Raw genomic sequence first — 24,034 nt, 5'->3', positions numbered from 1 at the left:
AGGTTGAGCAATAAAAAGGTAGCATCATGACCCATCTTAACTGGTATAATTTGAGACAACAGTAAATTCTAGTGACACCCACGAGGCAGATACATACCTGTCAACTGTGCCTGGAGGTGGTGGAGCATCTACAGCTAGAGACTCCATGACTTATAACACTGAGGGAAAAGTCAGCAAAATAAAGACTGATCACATAAACCTAGATTTAGATGCTAGAGACTTCCACAGCATGTAAAAATACAGGAGAGATAAAAAGGAGGAAGGCTATGGAGCTAGCTATACCTCTGAGCCTTCACTTGTCTCTAGATGCATCCATGTCTGTCTGAGCTCTAGCCCTGTAACAGTGTACCTGGCAGGCTTTGCTTTTGATCCTCCAGCAGAGGTGCGAGAGTGTCTGTTTGCCAGGAACAACTCTGGGCGCTGCATCTCCCTCTCTCAGTAGAGTGTCTGTTGATCTTTTGGCTTCAAGCCTTGTAACTTTGGCTGGAGTCTGGAAGTAGCATCACCCCTGCTAATAGCTTGGGCATTATCCAGCAATGAGCCCCACCATGTTTTGCAGGAGATGGCTTATCTAGAGACATTGTGTTGTCCCCCTTTGAGGATTTGCAAACATCCCTGCTATTTAACTTATACAAAAACAGTAAATATTCCAGTATAGCCAAACACTATCCCCATAACCAGGTTACACACACAGTATTCAGGCCCCCACATTCCAGTAAACAGTTTTAAAACTACAATTCTGGCCCTTAACATAATTCCAGTTTTGTTTAAGCTGAGGCTCTCTGTAATGCAGAAACAGAATGACCAGAGACTACAGATTGAGCAGTTAAGAAAACTTTAGTCACCATTTTGTCAGCACCTCACATCCTCTCTTTAGTTAAGGGGCAAGTTTCATGAACTCCCCCCATATGGAAATCTCCAGAGGTCCAAGCCCCATTCCTGACATTAAGGTTAAAAACTAAACAAAATTATTTTGTGCTACATGAATCTGAATTTAGTGTTAGATGTCCTAATTGTTTTTGTAACCTTAGCTTGCAATTTTTTAACAACACAGGGTGTAATGGTATGTCTTGTTTTAAATTGGTGCCTTAGATTCAACTAAGGTGTGGGAACAGATTTTAAATCGTGGAGCGCAATGCTGAACGCACTGCAATCCCATGGCCCAAGTCTGTTTCATTATACTGCCAATTTCAAGGCTTACCCATTTGGAACAGAAAGTAAGCCACACCATGAAACGGGACATGCATACTATATGATAGGGACAGGCTGCCCTGGTAGTCACTCACTGAAGCAAACAGACACTTCAGGAGTAGAAGAGATTCTTTAGGGGGCATGTGAAGATCAGGTAAAGGTAGCAAGTGAGTTATTCTGAGAGGCAGGCATTTAACAGGCAGGAAGGGCTGAACCCTTCACTAGTAATCATGGTGCATTTGGTAACCAGTCTTCAGCTTATGTTTTGCTCCTGTTGGGTCAGCTCTCTCAGACTGTTGCCTATCTGCTCATAGTCAAGAGAATCCTCGTCAGCTTAGCTATGTGGCCCAGAAACACTGTTCTAGAGCTCAGTTAACACTAAAATAAGTACTCCCAATACGCAGGCTCTGAAGTCCTCACAATAGTGATTTTATTCAATTAGTTGCTTTATAAAACATTGCAGATGTCATAATTGTTAACATAACAATTTGCCCAACTGTAGTAACGGTTGCAGTTTGCTAAGCAGGTTTTTGTAAATGAAAGAAAATGGTAAAGTCCTATGAAAGTTCTATCACAGCCCATGAGAACAAAGAAAATTTGGTTCTCAGACACTTAAACCAGGCAGTTAACTGTTAGAATAGTCAACCCGTACAGCTGCATTAGTAAATAAATGTCAACTAACTGCTTATACTCAAGATACCACAAATCATTTTTCAAATACAACAAGGAACTATTTTCTTGTTTTGACCAAAATAAGTTTTATTTTAAAATGTCAAGCTTTGAAAGAATGGATGTGTATCAAGTGATTAATTTTCAGGTGCAGTATCCTTACTTTGAAGTTAGCAGTCCCCTTCACAATCTCTGAAAAAAAAACAAACAAACCAAGCTCTAACTTAGACAAAGCAATTTTAATACTAAGTGCACACCATGCCCTTGCTGCAAACTGCTTTTGTTCACAAGATAAATCATTCAAGGAGGTACAGTTAAGGCTGTATTACTAAACTGTGCTGGTAATAATACAACTTTTGCTTTGTTGAAATTATGTCCAACTTTGTGGTTTTGTTACTATGAAACCAGATAGCAACAATTAAAAACATTATTAGAATTTTTTTTTCTGTGATTTATGAAGGAATTGAGTTTCATCGTTTTAACCCCTTGATGGGACAGGTATCCCAATGCTTTAGCACCACCCTGTCAAAGGGTTAAATAACCAGCACAAAGATACTGCACTTTCAATAGTAGCATTTGGCAGAATTTAAAGGAAAAGAAGTTGTGCTACATGTTTAAGGGTTTATGGGCAACAAAAAGACAACACAAGGAAAGATAAATGTCACATGAAGTCTTCAAAATCTTGCACGTATCCTCCATCATATCCTCCATAATCTGCCAGATCATCTTTCATAGTAGCCTTTAAACCACCTCCAGGCACAACCCCTTTTTTCTTCTTTTTGGCTTTACTTTGCTGAGAAAAGACCAAAAAAGATTTGGTTTATTTTAGAGTCAGTATTAAATGTAACATGCTAATCTCCTAGAAGTGCTGGTAAAACATAAGAACATTAACCCTGGGATCCTGGCAGTTTCCTACCTGGGTAATTAAATACCGCACACTTCAATTCCCCTGTACTTGAGATCTGTTAGCTGGCAAAAGTGTTCACTTCCTACCATCTAATGTGTGTGCACTACTGCTATTGACCCCAGAGGCAACGGAATTTCAGTTCAACTCTTATTCATGGCCAAAACACTACGTCTAGCAGACTCACTTCACCATAATCAGAATAGCAGCACGTACTCTATGGTACACTGAAACATCCTTCACCAAACTTGTTACGCTATATGCAGCATAAGTTTATTTCCCTGAAGGAGAGGCACTGTCCCAGTGCAAAAGTTATAGATATTCAGTTTTATACTGTTACTGATTTAGTTGGTCGGAATCTTTATTTTAGGGTTTTATATGGCTGCCCATCACTTTAGGATCAGAGCATGTAAAGTCAGTAGCAAAAGCCCTAGTGAATTTATAGAGTTTCTAGTTCTGTTTTAAGGTAAAAACTTTGCTTGGGTAGGGTCTTTTCAGTTGGTTGATTTAAAAATGAAACATGGTTCAGCCAAGATCACTTACAAGTGATATGTTGTGAGTTTACTTCAATACTTTAAATCAATATTCCAAAGACCTACAATATTGCAAGTTACTGAGTTGAGAGGCAAGCTATTTCTTGCATGCTAATATTAACCACTTTGATACATTCTTTGTAAATGGATGTGGCAAAGATGTCAGGCACAGAAGGATTAATAAAAACATTAGCTATACCAGAGAGAACTGACATCCAAATCTGAGATGTATAAAAAAAAAGGTAAGGAAAAAAAAAGCCAAGTTTAGCTTCCTGATGAAACTCAGCTAATAAAATCAGCAGGAAAGCACAACAGCATAACTGCACCTGCCCTTCTCTCAGTTTTGTACATAGAAGGGGACATTCATATCTCTAAAAGTCTAGTTCTATTAGATATGCAGAATTAATTTGATATCACTTTACAGATGATATTTTATGGCCAAGTTTACACTGTTAATCTTCTCTTGAACTAAACCATTTATTGTTAATTGCCACAAGAACAGTTTGGAGAACATGCCTATAAAGCATTTCCAATCACCCACCAATTTTGGGTGGAAAAGTAGCAGAGTTGTGCATTTATGGAGCACTTATTATTCACACTGAAGGCCCAGAAGCAGGTTGCTTCCTTCACGAACTCCTTAGTACAAGTTTTGAAACCAGTCTCATTTCAATTATCTGCTAGGCAGTATGGCTTGGATTTGCCAGTGAATGTTCAGTTAGCGATTTTTTTAAATTCTGGTCTCACTGACATTTAGCTATGCAATTCCCTCGCAACTTCAGTGTTATAACTTTTGCACAAGAAACACAAAGTACCAACTATACTATAATTTGATAGTGTTACTACTCACTTAAATGTTTTCCACTTAAGTTGTATGGCACACCAGAGAGGCATACTGACATGCTATCTAGTTCTGTTATCTGCTGTTAAGTTGCTCTGATCCGTTGATCTTAGTTTTATTAAAGGTTGAGAATAAAGATTTAAATTACTTCCATAAACACATTTAACTAAGATTCTAGTTTTCTGGTTCGAACTAAAATATACACTTCTCCCACCTGTCCAGAACAACTGGACACTTCCACTTCTATTTCTACTCCAGCACAGACACAAAAAAATTTAATAGAATCAGTGCAAAGATGCGAGGGGATGAAACTAAAGATTACTGGCACAACAGTGCTTACTTTACATGAGTGCACTTGTTTTAAGTTTATGGGACACTCCCAAGTTTAGCCCTAGGACAATATCCCAAATCAGAATTTCAACTATCTTCTCATTAACAAAATTAATTAATTGTGTTAAGTCAAAAGCACATTTGACTTCAAAGCCTAGAACCCCTTAGATTTATTGAAGGTGCACATCTTAGTGCATATTGGTAGTATGCAAGTTATGGAAAGAGAGGATAAAAAGAGATGCAGATGTCTTACCTTCTCTTGTTTTTGTTTTTCACTGCATAGCACTGTCAAAGCATTTGTGATCTTTTTCAAATCATCAACTTCCACTACAGAGAGGAAGAAAATTAGACTTCTACCAACATTGTTTTCAGAAAAGCCTTCAAATAATCACTGAATCCTCTAAAATCCAGTAAGTGGAGATTTATATCTGGTCCTTTACTCCATTAACTGGAGTCAAAACAGTGAAATACATGCAGGGCACCACAGTCTAGGATTTCACGTCCCCTTGATAACTTGTGTAATGGGCAGCATAAGACGGCCAATGTAATCAATACACTTAGGAGGCCAACATTTGAATACGGTTACATGAGCTTATGCTTCAAGGTTTCAGTTTGCCATCAGTAGGGGTCAGCAAGTGATTCCCCTCCCCCCCATCCCCCAATTTTATTTTTTTTTTAAATCTTCCTCTGGATCATCAGGGATGGCCATGGCTGGGACATTGGAGGGAGGAAGGTGTCTCTGAGAGGCCACTGAGAATTTTCTCAGGTGCATGGCTGGCTGGTTCTTACTCACATGCTGCTCAGGGTCTAACTGATTGCCATACATTGGGTCTAGAAGGGATTTTCCTCCAGGTCAGACTGGCAGTGATCACAGGGGGGGCGGGTCCAGGTTCCTCTCCTGTGTGGGGGTGCTGGTCTCTTGCAAGGATTATCTGGGTATATCTCATTTTCCTGCCATTGTGGGGGCCTCAAGCCCTGCTGCACTTCAGTGCCTCCTATTATCTGTCTTTGGCACGTAAATCTAGTCTCCTGTGGGCTGTAATACTTGGTCTAAATTTGGTTGTTCAGTATAGCTTGCAGGTGCTGGGTGGCACTGGTGGCCCATGATATACAGAAGGTAAGACTAGGTTATGTGGTGGCCCCTTCTGGCCTTAAATGCCATGAGCAGCACATTATGCCGCTAGATTTGTCATATGGTCAACTGTGTCTAAAGGTCAAATGGTTTGCCTAAAATAAGTTTGAAGGCTTTTAGAGAGAAGCATCCAGAAGGAGAGGGACATTACGTGCACTTAATGCTCAGTTTAACAATCCTTCAGGTTAGAGGATTTGGACTCCAATTTCACAGTTCAAAATCAGTTGCAGTAGGCCAACCATCCAATGTATTTATATGGCACAAGCCACAATATCAAATTGCCACTACACTGAAGGCCAGGATGTACAAGCACAGGAAAAAGGGAAGTCTCAAAACAGAATTATGCACCAAAGTACCTCAGCCAGCTAAAGCAGTGAAGACAAGTCAACTGCAGTTTTATTTCAACAGACAGTTATGTTTTGGAATTTAACTGCTTCAAATTTCCAGTGTTATATGAACTCAGTTTTGTATCTCATTCTTCTGCTGAGCTATTTAGAATTACATGGATCGGGGAGCCTTTTCCTCTTCTTGAACAGAGGTTCTGCAGGGCTGTGTAAGACTTTGCCTGTATGTTTAAGTGGGCTATTCTGACTTGACAGTACCAGTCAGAGAAGATCAATCACAGAGGAAACACCACCTGCGTTAAAAGAAGAGGAGCATGCAGGTGCTGATTCTCAGTCAGGCAGTAGTCAAAAATAGTCTCTGGGAGGAGTATCAGTGCATCATTGAATGTGGGACTGCATACATCCCAGTTCAGTTTTACTTGATTAATGTTTGCTACTTTAGCCCTCCACAGAATGTGCTAGGAAATCTCACACTTGAAGTAAAGACTTACATGAAATACATACATCTCGAACTAATGCTTCCAAAAAACTTGCATAATGTAGAGATTTTTCATACTGTGTAATTTTTTCTTTTAATAATTTGCCAAACTCCGTAAAGTCATCTTTTGAAGATGGATTCATGGCATCTATTCCACAAGTATTATTTACACCTGCAGTGAAAAACACAGTATCAGAAAATACTGGTGCATTTAACTGTAGTCTGTGTGGGAGGTCAGACTGACCCCACTACAGAAGCCCTCTAAACCACAGAACAGTTAATTTATCTCTATGCCCCTTCAGTTCCTCCCCTAAGCTGAAATGATCAACAAGGCAGCAAGCATCACTAATCTGCCAACTCATTTCACATTAAGCATCTCTTACATGGCAGACCCCAAACAACTTCAGTTACTTTATGCTGGCTTTGAACTAGTGATGTAAGTGAAAGGCTACATATCCCGTGAGTTGTACTGAACCACTCACTCTGGAATAGTACTGGAGAGAGTATTTTCTTACATAAAATCCAGGCCTTAAGCCTGCAGTGCTAGGTTTAGTTGGGATTTTTTACACTGATTATTAAGATGGTGATTTTTTTCTAGGGCTGTCAAGCAATTAAAAAGATTAATCGCACTGTTAATAACAGGATACCATTTATTTAAATATTTTTGGATGTTTTATACATTTTCCATTTTATTGATTTCAATTGCAACACAATATTAAGTGTACAGTGCTCACTTGGTATTTATTTTTATTACGAATATTTGCACTGTAAAAAACAAAAATAGTATTTTTCAGTTCACCTAATACAACTACTGTAGTGCAATCTATCAAGAAATTTGAACTTACAAACAGAATTATGTACAGAAAACCCTGCATTCAAAAATAAAACAATGTAAAACTTTAGAGTCTACAAGTCCACTGAATCCTACTTGTTCAGCCAATCACTCAAACAAGTTTGTTTACATTTGTAGGAGATACTGCTGCCTGCTTATTTAGTGTCACCTGAAAGTGAGAACAGGCATTTGCGTGGCACTGTTGTAGCCAACTGAAGATTCATTCCTCACTTGATGCTTCAACCACCAATTCCGAGGACCTGTTCACGCTGATGACAGGTTCTGCTAGATAATGATCCAAAGCAGTGCAGGCCGAAGCATGTTCATCATCATCTGAGTCAAATGCCACCAGCAGAAGGTTGATTTTCTTTTTTGGTGGTTTGGGTTCTGTTGTTTCCACATCAGACTTATTCTTTTAAGACTTCTGAAAGAATGCTCCACACCTCCTCCCTCTCAGATTTTGGAAGGCACTTCAGATTCTTAAATCTTGGGTCAAGTGCTGTAGCTATCTTTAGAAATTTCACACTGGTACCTTCTTTGCGTTTTTTCAAATTTGCAGTGAAAGTGTTCTTAAAACAACCAACGTGCTGGGTCATCATCTGAGACTGCCATAATATTAAATATATAGCAGAATGCAGGTACAACAGAGCAGGAGATATACAGTTCTCCCCCAAAGAGTTCAGTCACAAATTTAATTTACCCATTATTTTATTAAATGTCATCAGCATGGAAGCATGTCCTCTGCAATGATGGCCAAAGCATGAAGAGGCATATGAATCTTTAGCTTATTTGGCACGTAAATATCTTGCGACACCAGATACACCAATGCCATGCAAATGCCTGTTCTCACTTTCAGACGACACTGTAATTAAGAAGTGGGCAGCATTATTGCCCGTAAACGTAAACAAACTTGTTTGAGTTAGCGATTGCCTGAACAAGTAGAAGAACTGAGTGGACTTGTAGGCTCTAAAGTTTTACATGGCTTTGTTTTTGTAAGTTGCACTTTAATGATAAAAAGATTGCACTACAATGTTTGTATGAGGTGAACTGAAAAATATTATTTCTTGTGTATCATTTTAACAGGACAAATATTTGTAATAAAGTGAGCACAGTACACTTTGTATTCTGTGTTGTAATTGAAATAGATGTATTTGAAAATGTAGAAAAACACCCAAAATTATTTAATAAATTTCAATTGGTATTCTATTTAACAGTATGATTTTTAATTGCAATTAATTTTTTTTTAGTTAATTGCAATCAGTCAACAGCCATAGGTTTTTCCAAACCAAAGGAGACTGGATTATTTCTGAAGAAAATCACTGAAAAAAATACAAGTGAAAGCACTCCCAGAAAACGAATGCTGTATTAAACCCACTGAATAATTCAATTGTTAAGTAGGGTAAAAAAAAATCCAGTTTTGTATTTATATTGGATTTTTATTATGCTATACCTGTTCAAATAAAATCTGATTTTACAAACTGTTAAAGTCTAAATTTATAATCTCAAAAATTTAAATAAAAAAATAAATATGCTGACATGAATCTTTATCAAAAAGGGTAAGTTAAAGGCTGCATTTTTATATAAAAGAAAGAATCAGTGGGAAAACATCTAATTTTTGAGGTCAAACTTTATAAATATGGCACTGGAGGTCATGAACTATAGGAAGGACTTGTTTTGTTTAATAAGTTTTATATGCTGTTGTGGGGTTAATTAAATTCTAGTCACAATCCTAATGCAACTTGATACAGATCATGAGCAAAAAGCTAATTATCTGGCAAATAAGTAATACATCATTCACCACTAACATACTAAAAATGTACAAATTAAGAATTTGAAAATATTAAGCTACATAATTGCTTAGACAAATGTACAGTGTACTCTCCTAGGTAGCAAAAAGATGTACCAAACAATTAGTGTCAAAGCTCCATTTAGTTATAAATCAACATGTTTACCAATGAGAATGCACCTCTCTTTAGAAAAGAAGTACAAATGAAAAAGTTGATTAAAATAGAAGATTTGAGTCACCAAGTGGAAATCCTCAATTTAAAATCACCTTGATTTAAATCAATCCATCCTGTTTGTAAGGAAGTTTATCAGTACCTTGTCAGTTCTCTCAGGAAAGCACAAGCCCATAGTGAGCCCCCCAACCTAGTTAAATTTACCATTCTTTTAACTGCCCTTAGAAGCCAAATACCCTTTCACCAACTTCATTGCATTTTCAACACTTAGCTCAATGGCTCTCAACAGCACTGCACCCCTTTCAGGAATCTCAGTTCTCTTGCATACCCCCAAGTTTCACCTCCCTTAAAAACTACTTGCTTACAGAATCAGACATAAAAATACAAAAGCATCACAGCACACTACTGCTGAAAAATTACTGACTGACTCTCTCATTTTTACCATATAATTATAAAATACATCATCAATTGCAATATAAATGTTGTACTTACATTTCATTGTATAGGCTATAGAGCAGTATAAACAAGTCATTTGTATGAAATTTTAGTTTCTTCTTTGAGTGCTTGTTCATGTCAATTCCAGTCAGGTGCGCGCCATGTGCACAACAGCTGGAAGATGTTTTCCCCCTAGCAGTATCCATAGGGTCAGCCTGGGTGCCCCCTGGAGCAATGCTTTCATGATGCTCAATATAGGGCACTGCAGCCCCAAACACTCCCTCCCCCCAGCCAGTTTCTTCTTGCCAGTACTCCAACAGAGAGAGGGCATTGGAATGGACATGAACACCACATCTCCAAGAACAAGTGTTACAAGGTAACTGGTTTTTGTACTGACCTCACCAGGGCTTTTTATCTAGACTGTTGTAAAAAAAGGCCAATATCTCAAAGCGTTGTTGTACCCCCTGGAAGACCTCTACGTACCCTCAGGGGTAAACATACCTCTGGTTGAGAACCACTGACCTGCCTTATCACATAGTTTGACCAAACTAAACATGCTTAATCGATGGTGAACCAGCCCCCTCAGAAAGCCTCACCCAACCTCACAAGTAATCTGGCTGCGCTAAGGAGAGCATCCCACCCAATTACAGGCTACCAGTTTCTTCCACCCTACTTCTCTTCATACAAAAGATAGCTATTGGCTGGGAAGTTCAATCAGGCAAAGCATTCCTACCTAACTTCCTACAAGCAGACACTACAATCACTTGTGGGCAGAAAATGCAATTTATTTTCTAAAGCTGTTGTGTGGTGCTTTAAATTAGAGTCATTATGATGTATACTTCCAGATATAAAGAGACGTTGTTTGAACACAAACTTTTGGTTGATATCAGCATAACTCACATCCACTGTGACATTCGTAACATCTGACTTCAAACTAACAAAAGTAATTCTGATAGTTAAACAACATACATCACAGGATGTTTTCCCAAACATACTATGTCTTAAAAGGTTCTCAACACCAAAAGGCATCAATTCTTACCTACAACTTTCACAATCTTTTAAAAAATATCTATACATTGGAAACTCCAAAGTGCTGGTTAAAAAGAGAGGAACAGTTGTGAAATAGCTTTAGTTGGATGCAAAGTTTCATCCTGATATTTTTATAACAGTAAGAGTAATATCACAGCAGTCCTACTTTTTTGGATCAATATACTGCTATACTTGAAAGCTAGATTTAGAATTGATTGCAGTTAACTTTCTAAATGACTTATGTCATACTGTAACACCACCAACTACTTGCCTGGAATAGGTGTATCCACACTTACCAAACGTTTCTTTTGCTAACTCAAGATCTGACTCCTCTTGTAATTTCTTTAGCCGTAGTTTGTCTGCGAACTGTTCTTCTGGTGTAAGTTCTTTAGCTTCCTCTGGTGCCTCTAACTAAAAAAAGTATATAAAGTAGATTGATTGACTTATGGCAAGTCTTTCATTTTGGTTATTATTGCTAACCATGCATAAGCAATCTACTTAACTAAAAGTCTTCAAATAATGTCAGCTTACACTGGTGGCAAATGAATTACATTTCTTGCTCATGAATGGAGCAGTTGCAGGTGTGATCATTTCATCAAGCTAATTGAACAACATGTTTCTGTTTGAAGTAGTTCTTCGTGAAGCGCAGGCATTCTGTTCTTAACAGCAAGCCTAACACTCGTGTTTAAACATTCTGAGTTGAAATACTGATAACCACAAGCATGCTACAGGCAAAAAAATACCTAAACCCTGAACAAAAGTAATTTCACACATTGCTGATTATAAACTCAATGTACACACTTAGAAAAAGGATGGGAATATGATAAGTACTATTCCAAACTCTTAGATATTCAAGTTCTTATGCAGACTGCATCAGGACTATTCTTCCCTAGAAGAAGAGGGTGATAAAACTCACTGTAGGGGCACACCGTTAAGTATCAGTCCTTTAATTCTCAGACTACATTTGTTCTTATACACTAAACAATAAGCTGATCTCCCTCTTGTCGTAAAATCCTGACAGCGAAGTCTTACTCTTTTTTTAATCTCCTCTTGCTTCTTCTTCAGCTGCTTTTCTCTCTCCTTTATTTTTTCTGCTATCTTCTTCTTTTCTGAAACTTTTGATTCTGTAAAACAGTGAACAAAGCCTTTTTAGAGAAATCTAGTGCATAAAGAATATTGTCACAATGTGGGAGAAAGAGTACCTACAGCTATGATCCAATTCAGAAACCAGAGGTGCCCAATGTAAAAAGCATGCACTGTCACCCACACATGCACAACCCCTGGTCTATTATGTCCCATAAATACAGTTCATAAACTTGGAACACAGAATCCAATGTTTTTCTTTGAGGAGCACACTTCACTGTATATAGAACAAATAGTCCTCACCTGCTTTTATCTCTGTCTCTTTTTCTCCTTCCTCCTCCTCGTCATCATCCCAGTTATCCTACCAAACAGGAAGGAGTATGAATTATCAGTATTTATCTTACTTCTGAACCACTAAAGGCATCTGTGCGCTGCACTTTCATCATTAAAACTTTTGTTGCTTGGGGTGTGGAAAAAAACAACCACCCTAAATGACAAAACACTTAACAGCAAAAAGTGCCGGTGTGGACAACACTTTCTCAGCAGGAGCCGCCCCCTCATTTGGAGTGGTTTTATTTTGTTGCCGGTGACAAAGCGTGGCCACGCTACGCACCTTACAATGGTGTGGTTGCAGCGGCAAAGCGGCACCCTTGTAAGATGTACATTAAGGCCATGTCTACACTGTGCACCACAGTAACAGGCAAACTCATGCTCAACACAGTTACGGAAGCAACACAAAAAAATTACCACAACCCATTTGCTGGGCAAAAATGGTTACAGACGCTCCCCAACTTATGCAAGCGTTCTGTTCTGGAACGCCTTGCATAAGTTGAATTTTACGTAAGTCGGGAACGTACACCCAACAATTACGCAAAAACAGCTTATGGAACTTTTTACATAAGTGCACAAGTCAGGTTTGTGTAACCCGGGGAGCGTCTGTATAAGAAAAAAGTTAATTTATGAGTAGATATCCGACAGAATAATTTGAGTCTTCTCTATAGCACACCCGTCACCAGAAACAAAACAGGCTTAGCAGAATATAGAGGGGACAGATTTTGAGCAATAATTTAAGCATTACAGAATCAAGGCGGAGAGCTCTGATGGGATGTTGCCCTGGTAGCAGTGGCAATGTTATTTGGTGATTAAATATGAACATAAGCGATTTAGTACCCATCAGGATTTAAAAATGTCAAAAGCTGCCATTACAGGCATACCACTTAATGCACCAGGGGATGACAAACTATCAATACATGTGACTCTGATTCACAGAGTTAAGGCAGAAGGAACAATTATGATCAACTAATCTGTCAGTTTCAGGGTTATCTGCACCTTTGATCCCCTTCCTGGTCTTCCTCGAGGGCACCCACTTAAGATTTTAGGCTTTCCAGCCATCACCGCTCTCATGGCAGAGACCTGCATCTCTCTCTGCTTTCAGACTAGGGGTTTAGGTTCCCTCTGCACCTCATTGCGATTTACCAGCAGGTCTGCCCAGGGTCCAGCACCTGTGGTTAACTCTTTCTCCAAGGGCTGTAACAGTGTAAAGCAGGTACCAACCAGCCTTCATAAAGCAAACTGCATTTATTCCTGGGGTAAAAGCATTACAGGAAAAAAAAAAATCTACATGCATGCTAAAAGCCTACCAGAGGTCACCTCCAACCCCATCATGGGACTCTGCTGTGCCAGTCTCTCAAACGCCACAACTGGGTTAGCATCCTTGGTTACATGTTCATGCAAGTTTGGGGATCAGGAACCAGATCCCAACTGGACAGTTCAACTATTTCTGTGTACAGTTTAGGCCTTTGATCTCCAGTCTCAGGGAATTACTAGTCAATTGCCCTCTCCTCAGGAGTGGCTTCAAAGGACTGGCATTTTACATAACCCGAGTTGCATAATTTGCATTAACCACTCCCTGGAAAACCACTTAACACTTATTGTCCCTAAAGTCCTTGTCCATCTAGTACATTCAATAGTCCTTTGAACTCCTTACACTTTTGGTTCTGACATGTCACACTGACTTCCTGTATACAGTAACTCCTCACTTACAGTCATCTGGGTTAATATTGTTATGTTACTGATCAGTTAGGGAACATGCTCATTCAAGTGGGTATTCACCCACGAAAGCTCATGCTCCAAAACCTCTGTTAGTCTATAAGGTGCCACAGGATTCTTTGCTGCGTTTACAGATCCAGACTAACACGGCCCACCCCTCTGATACCTGATGCTCATTCAAAGTTGTGCAATGCTCCCCTCTAACGTTGTTTGGCAGCTGCCTGCTTTGTCCACTGCTTGCAAAAAAGAGCAGCCCATTGGCACTAGCTGGTGGGGGCCTGGAAGCAGGGTGGATCGGCAACCTCTCTAGCAGCAAGCTCCCCTAAGTTCCCTGTGTGATAGCTGCTCAGCAGGCTATCAATTGCCAGCTGTCCCTCCAACCACTACCATGTGCTGCTCCTGCCCTCAGCCTTGGAGCTGCTCCTGGGAGCCTCCTGCTTTCTGTGCGGATGGGGGAAGAAGGCTAATGTCAGGGTATCCCCCTCCCCCCTGCTCCTCGCTTACCCCATCTCCAGAGAGCGGGGGGGGGGGACACAACGGATTCAGGACAGAGGGAGCATGCTGGCAGCACTGCTGTCTCAACTTCCTGGTTGACTTAAAAAGGCAATGTACTTAGAGTGCGGTCAGCGTACTTAAAGGGGCAATGCGCATCTCTCTCTCTCACACAGGGGAAATTGGATTTGCTTAACATCATTTCACTTAAAGTTGCATTTTTCAGGAACATAACTACAATGTTAAGCAATGAGTTACTGTACCACAAAGACAGAATTTTGCCCAGTAATTCCAGCATCGAACCCATAGCTTCTGGTTGAGCTGTTACAGCCCATCTTTTCGAACATCGCTCAATCCTGATTTAAGGACTTCAATCCATTATGTCCCTAGGTAAATGTTGTTCCAGTGGTAGATTACCCTCACTTAAAATTTGCATTTTGCCTAGTCTGAATTTGTTCAGCTTCAACCACTGGATTTTGTTATGCTTTTCTCCGTGTGATTAAAGAGCTGTATATTATCAAATCTCTTTTCTATAATTAAGTCACCTCTGAGCCTTCTCCTGGATACACTGAACAGATTGATATTAACTCTCTCACCAAAAAGCTAATTTTCCCAATCTCAAATGATTCATGTACTTTTTCTGAACCCTTTCCAATGTTTTCCATCATTTTAAAATCTCCATTAATGGTCTCGCTAAAGCTGTACACAGTGGTACAGACACCTCCCTATCTCTAGTCAGTATTCACCTGCTTATACATCAAACGATCACATTAGTCTTAGCCAGCGCACTACATCAGCTCACGTTCAATTGACCCCAACATTTCTTTCAGAGTCACTGCTTTCCAAAATATGGTTCCCCATTCTATAACTGTGACCAAGACTCTATTCCTAGGTGTATGACTCATGTATTAAAATGCACATTGTTCAGGTAAACCCCTGCTTACCAAAAGGGACAGATTGCTCTATAGAACTAACCTGTCATTATTCAATACTTCACCAATTTGTGTCCACTACAAACTCTGCCAGCAGTGGTTTCTTCCAGATCATAAGATATTGAATAGATTGAGCCAGGAACAGATCCCCGCAGGACTCTGCTCAGAACATCCCCACTGGCTGGGGATCCCAATTTATAATGTTCAGATCAGTTTAAATGCATTTAATCTGTGCTGTTTGATTTTGTAAAGGATAATGTTGTAGTCAGAATGTCAGCCTCCTTAGGAAATTCTAAGGATGTTAACACAATTACATCATCACCTACAGTTAACCTCAACAAATAATATCAAGTTTGACAAGACCTGTTTTCCTCCAAATCATGTTAATAGTCAGTGTGCTACCATACTTTACTCCTGTACGCTATGTCTGAGGACAAGCCTCCCAGTCCCAGGGGGCTATGATAGAGTTCTATAAAATCATAACTGGTGTGGAGAAAGTATTATTTACTCCTCCTAACACAAGAACTAGGGGTCACCAAGTGAAATTACTAGGCAGCAGGTTTAAAACAAACAGAATGAAGTATTACCTCATCCACATTGTCCCTGGAATTGATAGAATACTATAAGCCAAGGTAATCATAAAATCATAGGACTGGACGGGACATTGAGAGGTCATCTAGTCCAGTCCCCTGCACTCATGGCAAGACTATGTATTATCCTGATCATACCTGACAGGTATTTGTCCAGCCTGCTCTTAAAACCTCCAATGATGGAGATTCCACAACCTCCCTGGGCAATTTATTCCAGTACTTAACCACTCTGACAGGAAGTTTTTCCTAATGTCCAACCTAAACTGCCCTTGCTGCAATTTAAGCCCATTGCTTCTTGTCCTATTCGCAAAGGTTAACAATTTTTCTATTGATCAGTTAGCTTGACATTGATCCCAGGCAAAATGATGAAAAGGCTGATGCAGGATGCAGCCAGTAAGGCAATGTCTATGATACAGCTTCGAGCGAGCCTCCCAGCCCAAGTAGACACATTCGCACTAGCTCAGCTCGAGTATAGCAGTGTGGATGTTGTGGCTCGGATGGCAGCTTGGGCTCTCCAGCGCATCTGACTCCCTGAGACTGAGTGGTTAGCCTAAGTCTCAGCTGGAGCAGCAACATCCATACTGCTATTTTCAGTGTGCACTAGCTCAGCACAAAGCTAGCGCAAGTCTGACTACATCAGAACAGCCAGACTGGGTCAGACCAATGGTCCCTCTAGCCCAGTGTCCTGTCTTCCGACAGTGGCCAATGCAGGTGCCCCAGAGGGAATGAACAGGTAACCATCAAGTGATCCAGCCCCGTCACCCATTCCCAGCTTCTGCAAACAGGGGCTTGGGACACCATCCCTGCCCATCCTGGCTAATAGCCATTGATGGACCTATTCTCCAGGAATTTAACTCTTTTTTGAACCCTGTTATAGTCTTGGTCTTCACAACATTCTCTGGCAAAGAGTTCCACAGATTGACTGGGCATTGTGTGAAGAAATTTTTTATTCGACCAACTTCTGTTGGCACGAAAGCAGCTTTCAAGCTTACTCAAACCTGAAGAGTTCTGTGTAAGCTCAAAAACTTGTCTCTCACCAACAGAAGCTGATCCAATACAAGATATTACCTTATCCACCTCTCTAATATTCTGGGACCAACACGACTACAACCCTGCATTATTCAACTACACTTACTTCATAAATAGCTATTTTTGTAACTGTTGCAGAATACAGTTTACAGATTGCTTCCTCATCAGATCCCATCTTTCACAGATATACCCTTTTTAAGAGAGGGTGGTTGGAGTGAAATCCCCATGCAGAAGCAGGGTGCTGTGACCATGAGATTTTGCAAACTCATTTGCAGACAATAGGAGGTCTGGTTGAAGCTCCTTGGTATCTTCTTAAGGAACCCTCTCTGAGGGGAGTTGTGGGCAATTGTTCCTCTGCCCCAAGGACACTTGCATGGTATACCACAGAAGCCTATATTGTCACCTCCCACTCAATGTGCATATGATGCTCCTGAGAGGTTTAGTGAGGACATATGGGCTGCAGTGCATTTACAGGCTGATGACCCCCAGCACTATATCTCTATCACATCTGGCCCAGCTAGAACAAATCACATGGTGCCTAGATGAGGAGCAAGCTGAGATTTAATCCAGACAAGACAGACTCTTGGCAGGCTGGGATAAGCAGCTGGAAGAATTTGCATCAGCTCCCCTTACAGAAGGGGCACAATCATTGTTAAGACAGGTAAACAACTTGGGGGTGTTAGACCCTGGGCTGCTCTGGGCCCATGAGGCGCTGCAGCCAAGAATACTTTCGTCCCATCTGTGCCTGTTCAGAAGAAAGTCACCTTTCCTCTCCAATGCAGAGCATGCCACAATTATCCATGTCTTGTCATCTCAAGATTATATTGTTGTGATACACACTACACGGAACTTCCCCTTGACCTCATTTGGAAGGTGAAGCTAGCACAGAACACTGCAACTCACTTGTTAAGTGTAGTAGAACACTGGGAGCATACTAGACCAATGCTCCATCATCTGTACTGGGTTCCAGTGAACATCTGGGGGGAAAATCAAGATGTTAATTTTAAAATGGAAAGCCCTAAATTGTTTGGGACCTGACTGTATGAGTGAGCCTCTCTCTCCCAGTAACTTAATGCCACAGTTGAGATTAGTAAAGGCACTCGAGCTGCAGTTCTTTCTAGATAAATGAGGGGGATCAGCTAGCAGGGCATTTTCTGAGAGGGATCCTGTTTCAGGATCCAATGCCCCACCTTGGTCTTCCAAACCTATCTTACCCCCTTTCCCCTGCCTCCCGCACTTCCCTAAACTGCTGGGGTGAGGGGTGGCTAGATTGAAGTATATATATTTATGGGCAGTCCTTTGTGATTTTTTGTTTATGGGATAGGTGTCCAGGGCTCAGGATGTGCACCAACAATTACATTCTAGGTATCCAAATACATTTCATTAGGAGAAAATGAGTTTCACCTTCTTTTCATTGTTACGCCAACTGAGAAGGCCAGTGGCAACACATCCATAGTTAATTTCTTCATGCCAATGTTGACACTATTACAATGTAGTTTAAATCATTGACACTCTTTCAAACGGAATCAAATAGGTTTATAAATTATTAAATAAGCAATAATCCAGCTATAACATATCGTTAGGAAAAATGTCCCCCTTTCCACATAAACGATCCCCACACCAAGCAGAAGTAATCAGTAACTTGCTTTACGTTTATATGTGCTATCATTTGTAGCTTTAGTGCATGACAACTCAAGTTCCAAAAACAAAGCATTCTTGGAAAGTGACAGGATACTCCAGTGTCTGAGTCCCTGATGACGTTCTATTTAAAATAGAAGATCAGAAATATTGATCAACGAACTCTCTAGACTGTTTCCCTGAACATGTTTCCTAGTTCTGGCTCCTTTAGCTACAGGAGTGCCCAAGAGTAAATAAACCTGCTGCCAAGAAATTTGTGTTTTCCTGGTAATTTCTGTATTTCAGATAACATTTTAGAATAAATTTCCTTTTACTTTAAAATGATATCTTAGTTGTAACTTCTGCAGCATCTAAAGTTCTGCCAACTCACTACTTATAAGTCTTTAACCAAAGTATTTTCAGAAAAAAAACAAGTTCCCAACTCCTAAATTAGCAATAAGAAACCCTAAAGAACAATGAAACACCCTAAAGAGAAACTGTTACTTGAAAAACATTAAGGGTCTATATATTTAGGTCACCTCGCCTTTGCTTACTGGTGTTGTAGTTTTTCTTTTTAGTTGCCAATTTTGGAAGGAAAAAATATCTAGCACCCAGGCAAACACCTAGCTTGCTGTAGATTCTTCCTAACTTCTGCATCTACTACATGAACACAGATCAGAGTACAATAAAAAAAATCATTAATAGTATTCCTTTTCCCAACTCCCTCCAAATACACCCTAAACTTTTTAATTTTAAAGCCATAGGCCTTCAGAGGAGTACTAGTGGAGGAAATAAAATGTCTTATGTTAAAATTGCCGCATAAAGCAGGAGTCTTCATGTTTGTGGAGGGACTATGATTTTGTCCAGTTATTGTTTACTGTTCTTCAAGTAGACGACAGCTGGGAAGCACAATTAAGTAGTTATTAGAAAGATGTTCAATTATAGGTAATAAACTCTTGAGTTTCAGGGAAAATGTGAAAAGTAAAGCCTCTTTTGCCAAAAAATGTTTGGGGCTGTGAAGCACCAATCCAGATTAAAAAGAGAGTAGTGACAAAGATTGATGTAAATACTGTGCACTGTATCTTTAACCATTTTGCCTGGCGGAGTCATGTGGGTGGAAGAACGAGCACATTTAAAAGCTACAGAGCACCCAGCATCAATTTGTTCTATCACATTTATTAAGCTTCACCTTGCACAATAGGTGACGTTAAGCTAGCATGAACACCATCTAACCTTAAAAAACTTTCAGAAAGTCTTTGACAACCTCCTTCACCAAAGGGTCTTAAGAAAAGTAAGCAGTCATGGGATAAGAGGGAAGGTCCTCTTATAGATGGGTAACTGGTTAAAAGATAGGAAACAAAGGGTAGGAATAAATGGTCAGTTTTCACAGTTGGAAAGAGGTAATAGCAGAGTCCTCCAAGAATCTGTACTAGGACTAGTGCTCTTCAACATATTCATAAGTGATCTAGAAAAAGGGGTAAACAGTGAAGTGGCAAAGTTTGCAGCTGATACAAAATTACTCAAGACAGTTAAGTCTGAAGTTGACTGAGAAGAGTTACAAAAGGATCTTAGAAAACTGGGTTACTGGGCAAGAAAATGGCAGACAAAATTCAATGTTGATTAATGCAAGTAATACACATTGGAAAAAACAATCCCAACTGTACATACAAAACTATGGCATCTAAATTAGCTGTTACGACTCAAGGAAGAGATCTTGGAGTCATTGTGCATAGTTCTCCGAAAACATCCACTCAAAATGCAGCAACAGTCAAAAAAGATAACAGTGTTGGGAACCATTAAGGATAGCTAAGAAGATGGAAAATATCATATTGCCGCTATATAAATCCATGGTACGCCCACATATTGAATACTGCGTGCCGATCTTGTCGCCCCATCTCAAAAAAAAAAAAGATCTATTGGAATTGGAAAAGGTACAGAGAAGGGTAACAAAAATGAATAGCAGTATGGAACAGCTTCCATATAAGGAGAGATTAATAAGACTGGGATTTTTCAGCTTGGAAAAGAGATAACTAAGAGGGGATATGACACAGGTTTATAAAATCATGACTGTGTGAAGTAAATAAGGAAGTGTTATTTACTCTCTCTCATAACTAGGGGTCACCAAATGTAATTAATAGGCAGCAGATTTAAAACAAACAAAAGGAAGTATTTCTTCACACACAACACAGTCAGCCTGGGGAACTCTTTGCCAGAGGATGATGTAAAGGCCAAGACTATAACATAGCTCATAAAAGTACTAGATACATTCATGGAGAATAGGTCCATCACTGGCTATTAACCAGGATGGATAGGGATGCAAAACCATGCTCTGAAGCATCCCTAGCCTCTGTTTGCCAGAAGCTAGGAATGGGCGATGGGATGGATCACTTGATGATTACCTGTTCTGTTCATTCCTCTGAAGAACCTGGCATTGGCCACTGTGAGAAGACAGGATACTGGTCTAGATGAACCATTGGTCTGACCCAGTATGGCTGTTCTCATTTCTCAAAATAAGTCTTCATAACAAGTAATATATTTTATCTATTTATGCTACATAGAAGAGCACCATCCCAAGCTCCCGTCACCACTGGTGCTCAGAAACACAGTGCATGCACAAACGGTCAGTTATTACAGATAGCACTACCTCGGTGCAACATGAACAACCACTGCCAGAGTCTTCAATAAGCAAGAATCAATTACTTTAATCTGAACTTCTTTCCTCTTCCTGCCCATGTCTGAACAAATGATAACTGAAAAAGGTTAATATGTTATCTAGTGATCTGCAGTAAGATTGTCTACAGCACTCTCTCAGTGTCTTGATCTGAAACAAAAGCATGATTCAATGTTTAACTTTGGATACTAAGTTTACCAATTTTTTTTTAATACTTCCGCAGAACCCAAGATCCTTTTGAAGAGTCCTAGATTCCAGATGTAGTATGTACCATTCCATCATTCTGAAGTGTATTAGATATAGTTCTACTGAAGTCATTGCCAGTTGCTGATATCTGCATTCATGATCTGGCCAAGCTCTAAGAAAAATATCTGGAATTGTTGGGGTGTCCATCACTCAACTGATCTTTTTTGTTAAGGGACATATATGGGAACTATATGGGATTTAGACATTTTAAATGTTTTGATTTAATAGAGTAGGTTTACAGCTGAACATTTAGTTCAACCTCTAATGCAAAAGACTAACACTGAAATATAGTGAAACCAGCTCCATGATTCGCTAGTAGATAAACCCCACTTTAACACACTGAAGACAACCTAATTCTAAAGGAACAATGAGGGATTGCCTAGTTTCACAGGACTGAGAGAAAGTCAGAAGAGACAACACTAGGATGGAGGAAAGTTTCTGGCCTGTAGGAGATACTGCCAAAATAGGACTATTTGGAACAAGTTCAAGTGTTCAAGCCTCTGTCATTCCTCTGTACCCACCTCTTCCCCAGATGCTCCCTCAGGCTAAGAATCTGCAAGGGGGCAGGGAACAGAGACTCTTCACAGGAGAGGTCAATAGTTGAATACCATCTGGCAAATTTCAGAGCAATTCTGTACCGAGAGGCCTGCCATTAGCTTAGAGATGGCAGGTGGGCAAAAAACATGATTCTCCATTCACTGGGATGACACTTTTTGAGAGTTAATTGACAAGGGTTTTGCTCTGGAGCTGGGAAAGAGGACTGGTTGCCAGGAAGGAAGTTACAGAAGGGAAACCATGTTTATTCAACTCAGAATCCTAAGAACAAGTACAGGTCTTAGCTGAGGGTTAAGCAGCCCATTTACAGAAATGTATTTGAAAGTTTTATTTGATCTTCCAACTTTTGATCACCCAGTGCTCCAATTCAGACAGGTCTCAATGCATATGCAACTGCACAACACTGACTACAGAACTTACCTAATAATTCCTACATCAAGTTCAACTGCGGATTGAGCTAACGCATATTTTTAAAAGAACATTCTATCTTAAAGACTTCAAGCGACCAAGAAACTGCCACATGGCCATGCACCACTCCAGCTATCCCTCGAGTTCCCAGCAGCAGCACCACTTTGCCAGAATTAGCCTGCCGCCTCTCACCACACAAAGAAAGGTGAATCTAATCCACCCCCGCAAACTCACCTGACAAGTTTTACTCAGCGGCTAGGAGACTCCCTGAGTCTCCACTTTAATTACCCCCTTTTTAAGTCTGCCCTCCCCTCTCGGGGAAGGTTTTGCTGACGGTGGCGGCGAGACGCTTCCAGGCCATTTATCCAAGCGGCCCAGGTTCTGACAGCCCCTCGCTCCACGAGCCACGTAGCGGCCTCCGGCCCGTGCCGAGCGAGCCCCGGTCGCGTTTGTCGGCGGTGTCCCTGGTCCGGCCCGGAGGGGAGGCAGAAGCGCGAGGGCCCCAGCGCAGCGCAGCGCAGCCACTACGGGCCGGGCCGGGCCGCGCCCCCGGAACCCCCATAGCCAGGGCGGGCTCCACACCGACCCCGAGGGCGGGGCGGGGCGGGCTCTGACCGCTCCCCCCACGCCAGGGAGCCCCGCACAGCCCGGGCTCCTCCCCGCCCCGCCCCGCCCCGCGGCCCCCACCTTCACTTCGTCCTCTTCATCCTCCCCGGCCCAGCGGTCCCCGCCGGCCCCCGGCGTCGGCACCAGCCGCCTCGCGACCGGATCCGCCACCTCGAAGCTGTCGGCATCTGTGGGGGAGACGAGAGCGGTTACCCGGGGGAGGGGGAGGGGGACGCGGGCGGGGCCCGAGCCCGCGGCCAGCACCTACCCCACGAATCTGCCGCCGCTGTCGCCGCCGCCATCTTGCCCCCGCGAGTCCCGCAGGCTCAGCCAGAGCGAGGCGGGCTGAGTCAGCCCGAGAGCGTCCGAGCGCGGGGCACGCCGGGATAGCGGCGGACACGCGGGGGAGGGGGAAGGGGCGGGGCAGGGAGGCGCGGACGCCCCGCAGCGGAAGCACTGGAATCCCGGGAGGCGGGAAGGGGCCGGCGAGTCCCGCGCGGTGCTGGACGGGGCTCGCCGCCTGTGGCAAGGGCCCGTGTGAGGGGAGGGAGGCCTGGGGGCGGGGTCAGCCCAGTCCCCTGCCTGCCGAGCGGGCAGTGCCGGGGGCCCCGAGGCAATGAACGGAGCAGGGAATGGCTAAGTGATCCCGCCCGTGTCGCCCATTCCCAGCTCCTGGCAAACGGGCTGGGGGCACCAGCCCTGCCCAGCAGCCCTGTTACAGTCTTGGCCATCACCACATCCCCTGGCGAGGAGTTCCACAGGTTAACTGTGTTACCTGACGCAATACTTCTTTGCTTTAAACCTGCTGCCTATTAATTTCATTTGGTGACCCCTTAGTTCATATGTTATGAGGAATAAATCGCACTTCATTATCTACGTTCTCCACCCCCATCATAATTTTATAGACATCAATCATCTCTGCTTAGCCAGCTCTTTTCCAAGCTCAGATGTCACAGTTTTATTAATCTCCCCTCATATGGCGGCCGTTCTGCACCCCCTAATCATTTTTGTTGCCCTTGTCTGAAGCTTTTCCAGTTCCAATTTGGGGGCAGGAAACAGGAGGCTGTTGAGCTTCCTGCAGCT

The 24,034-nt window shown here is 41.6% G+C and overlaps 2 protein-coding genes across 2 annotated transcripts in view; one reads left to right on the top strand and one right to left on the bottom strand.

The window, feature by feature from the left end:
- The window catches only part of SPG11 (SPG11 vesicle trafficking associated, spatacsin), an 85,355-nt gene extending 62,784 nt beyond the window's left edge, over nucleotides 1–22,571 (top strand). The window contains exon 41 of the mRNA XM_030578539.1: nucleotides 21,360–22,571. Coding sequence (XP_030434399.1) covers nucleotides 21,360–21,377 — 18 coding nt within the window. The 3' untranslated portion in view covers nucleotides 21,378–22,571. The remainder of the gene's footprint in view (nucleotides 1–21,359) is intronic.
- EIF3J (eukaryotic translation initiation factor 3 subunit J) lies at nucleotides 1,601–23,322 on the bottom strand. The gene is made up of 8 exons (XM_030578541.1): nucleotides 23,220–23,322; nucleotides 23,033–23,139; nucleotides 12,060–12,117; nucleotides 11,706–11,797; nucleotides 10,970–11,084; nucleotides 6,433–6,591; nucleotides 4,719–4,792; nucleotides 1,601–2,653 (listed from the first exon to the last, which is right to left on the bottom strand). The coding sequence occupies exons 1-8, from the start codon at nucleotides 23,251–23,253 to the stop codon at nucleotides 2,522–2,524; spliced, it is 771 nt and encodes a 256-aa protein (XP_030434401.1). The 5' UTR covers nucleotides 23,254–23,322; the 3' UTR covers nucleotides 1,601–2,521.
- Nucleotides 23,323–24,034: the final 712 nt, after the last annotated feature.

The sequence above is a fragment of the Gopherus evgoodei genome, chromosome 10 (genome assembly GCF_007399415.2).
Source record: "Gopherus evgoodei ecotype Sinaloan lineage chromosome 10, rGopEvg1_v1.p, whole genome shotgun sequence".
Lineage (NCBI taxonomy): Eukaryota > Metazoa > Chordata > Testudines > Testudinidae > Gopherus > Gopherus evgoodei.
The sequence above is the reverse complement of the archived record's forward strand: the minus strand, read 5'-3'. Positions and strand labels throughout refer to the sequence as shown.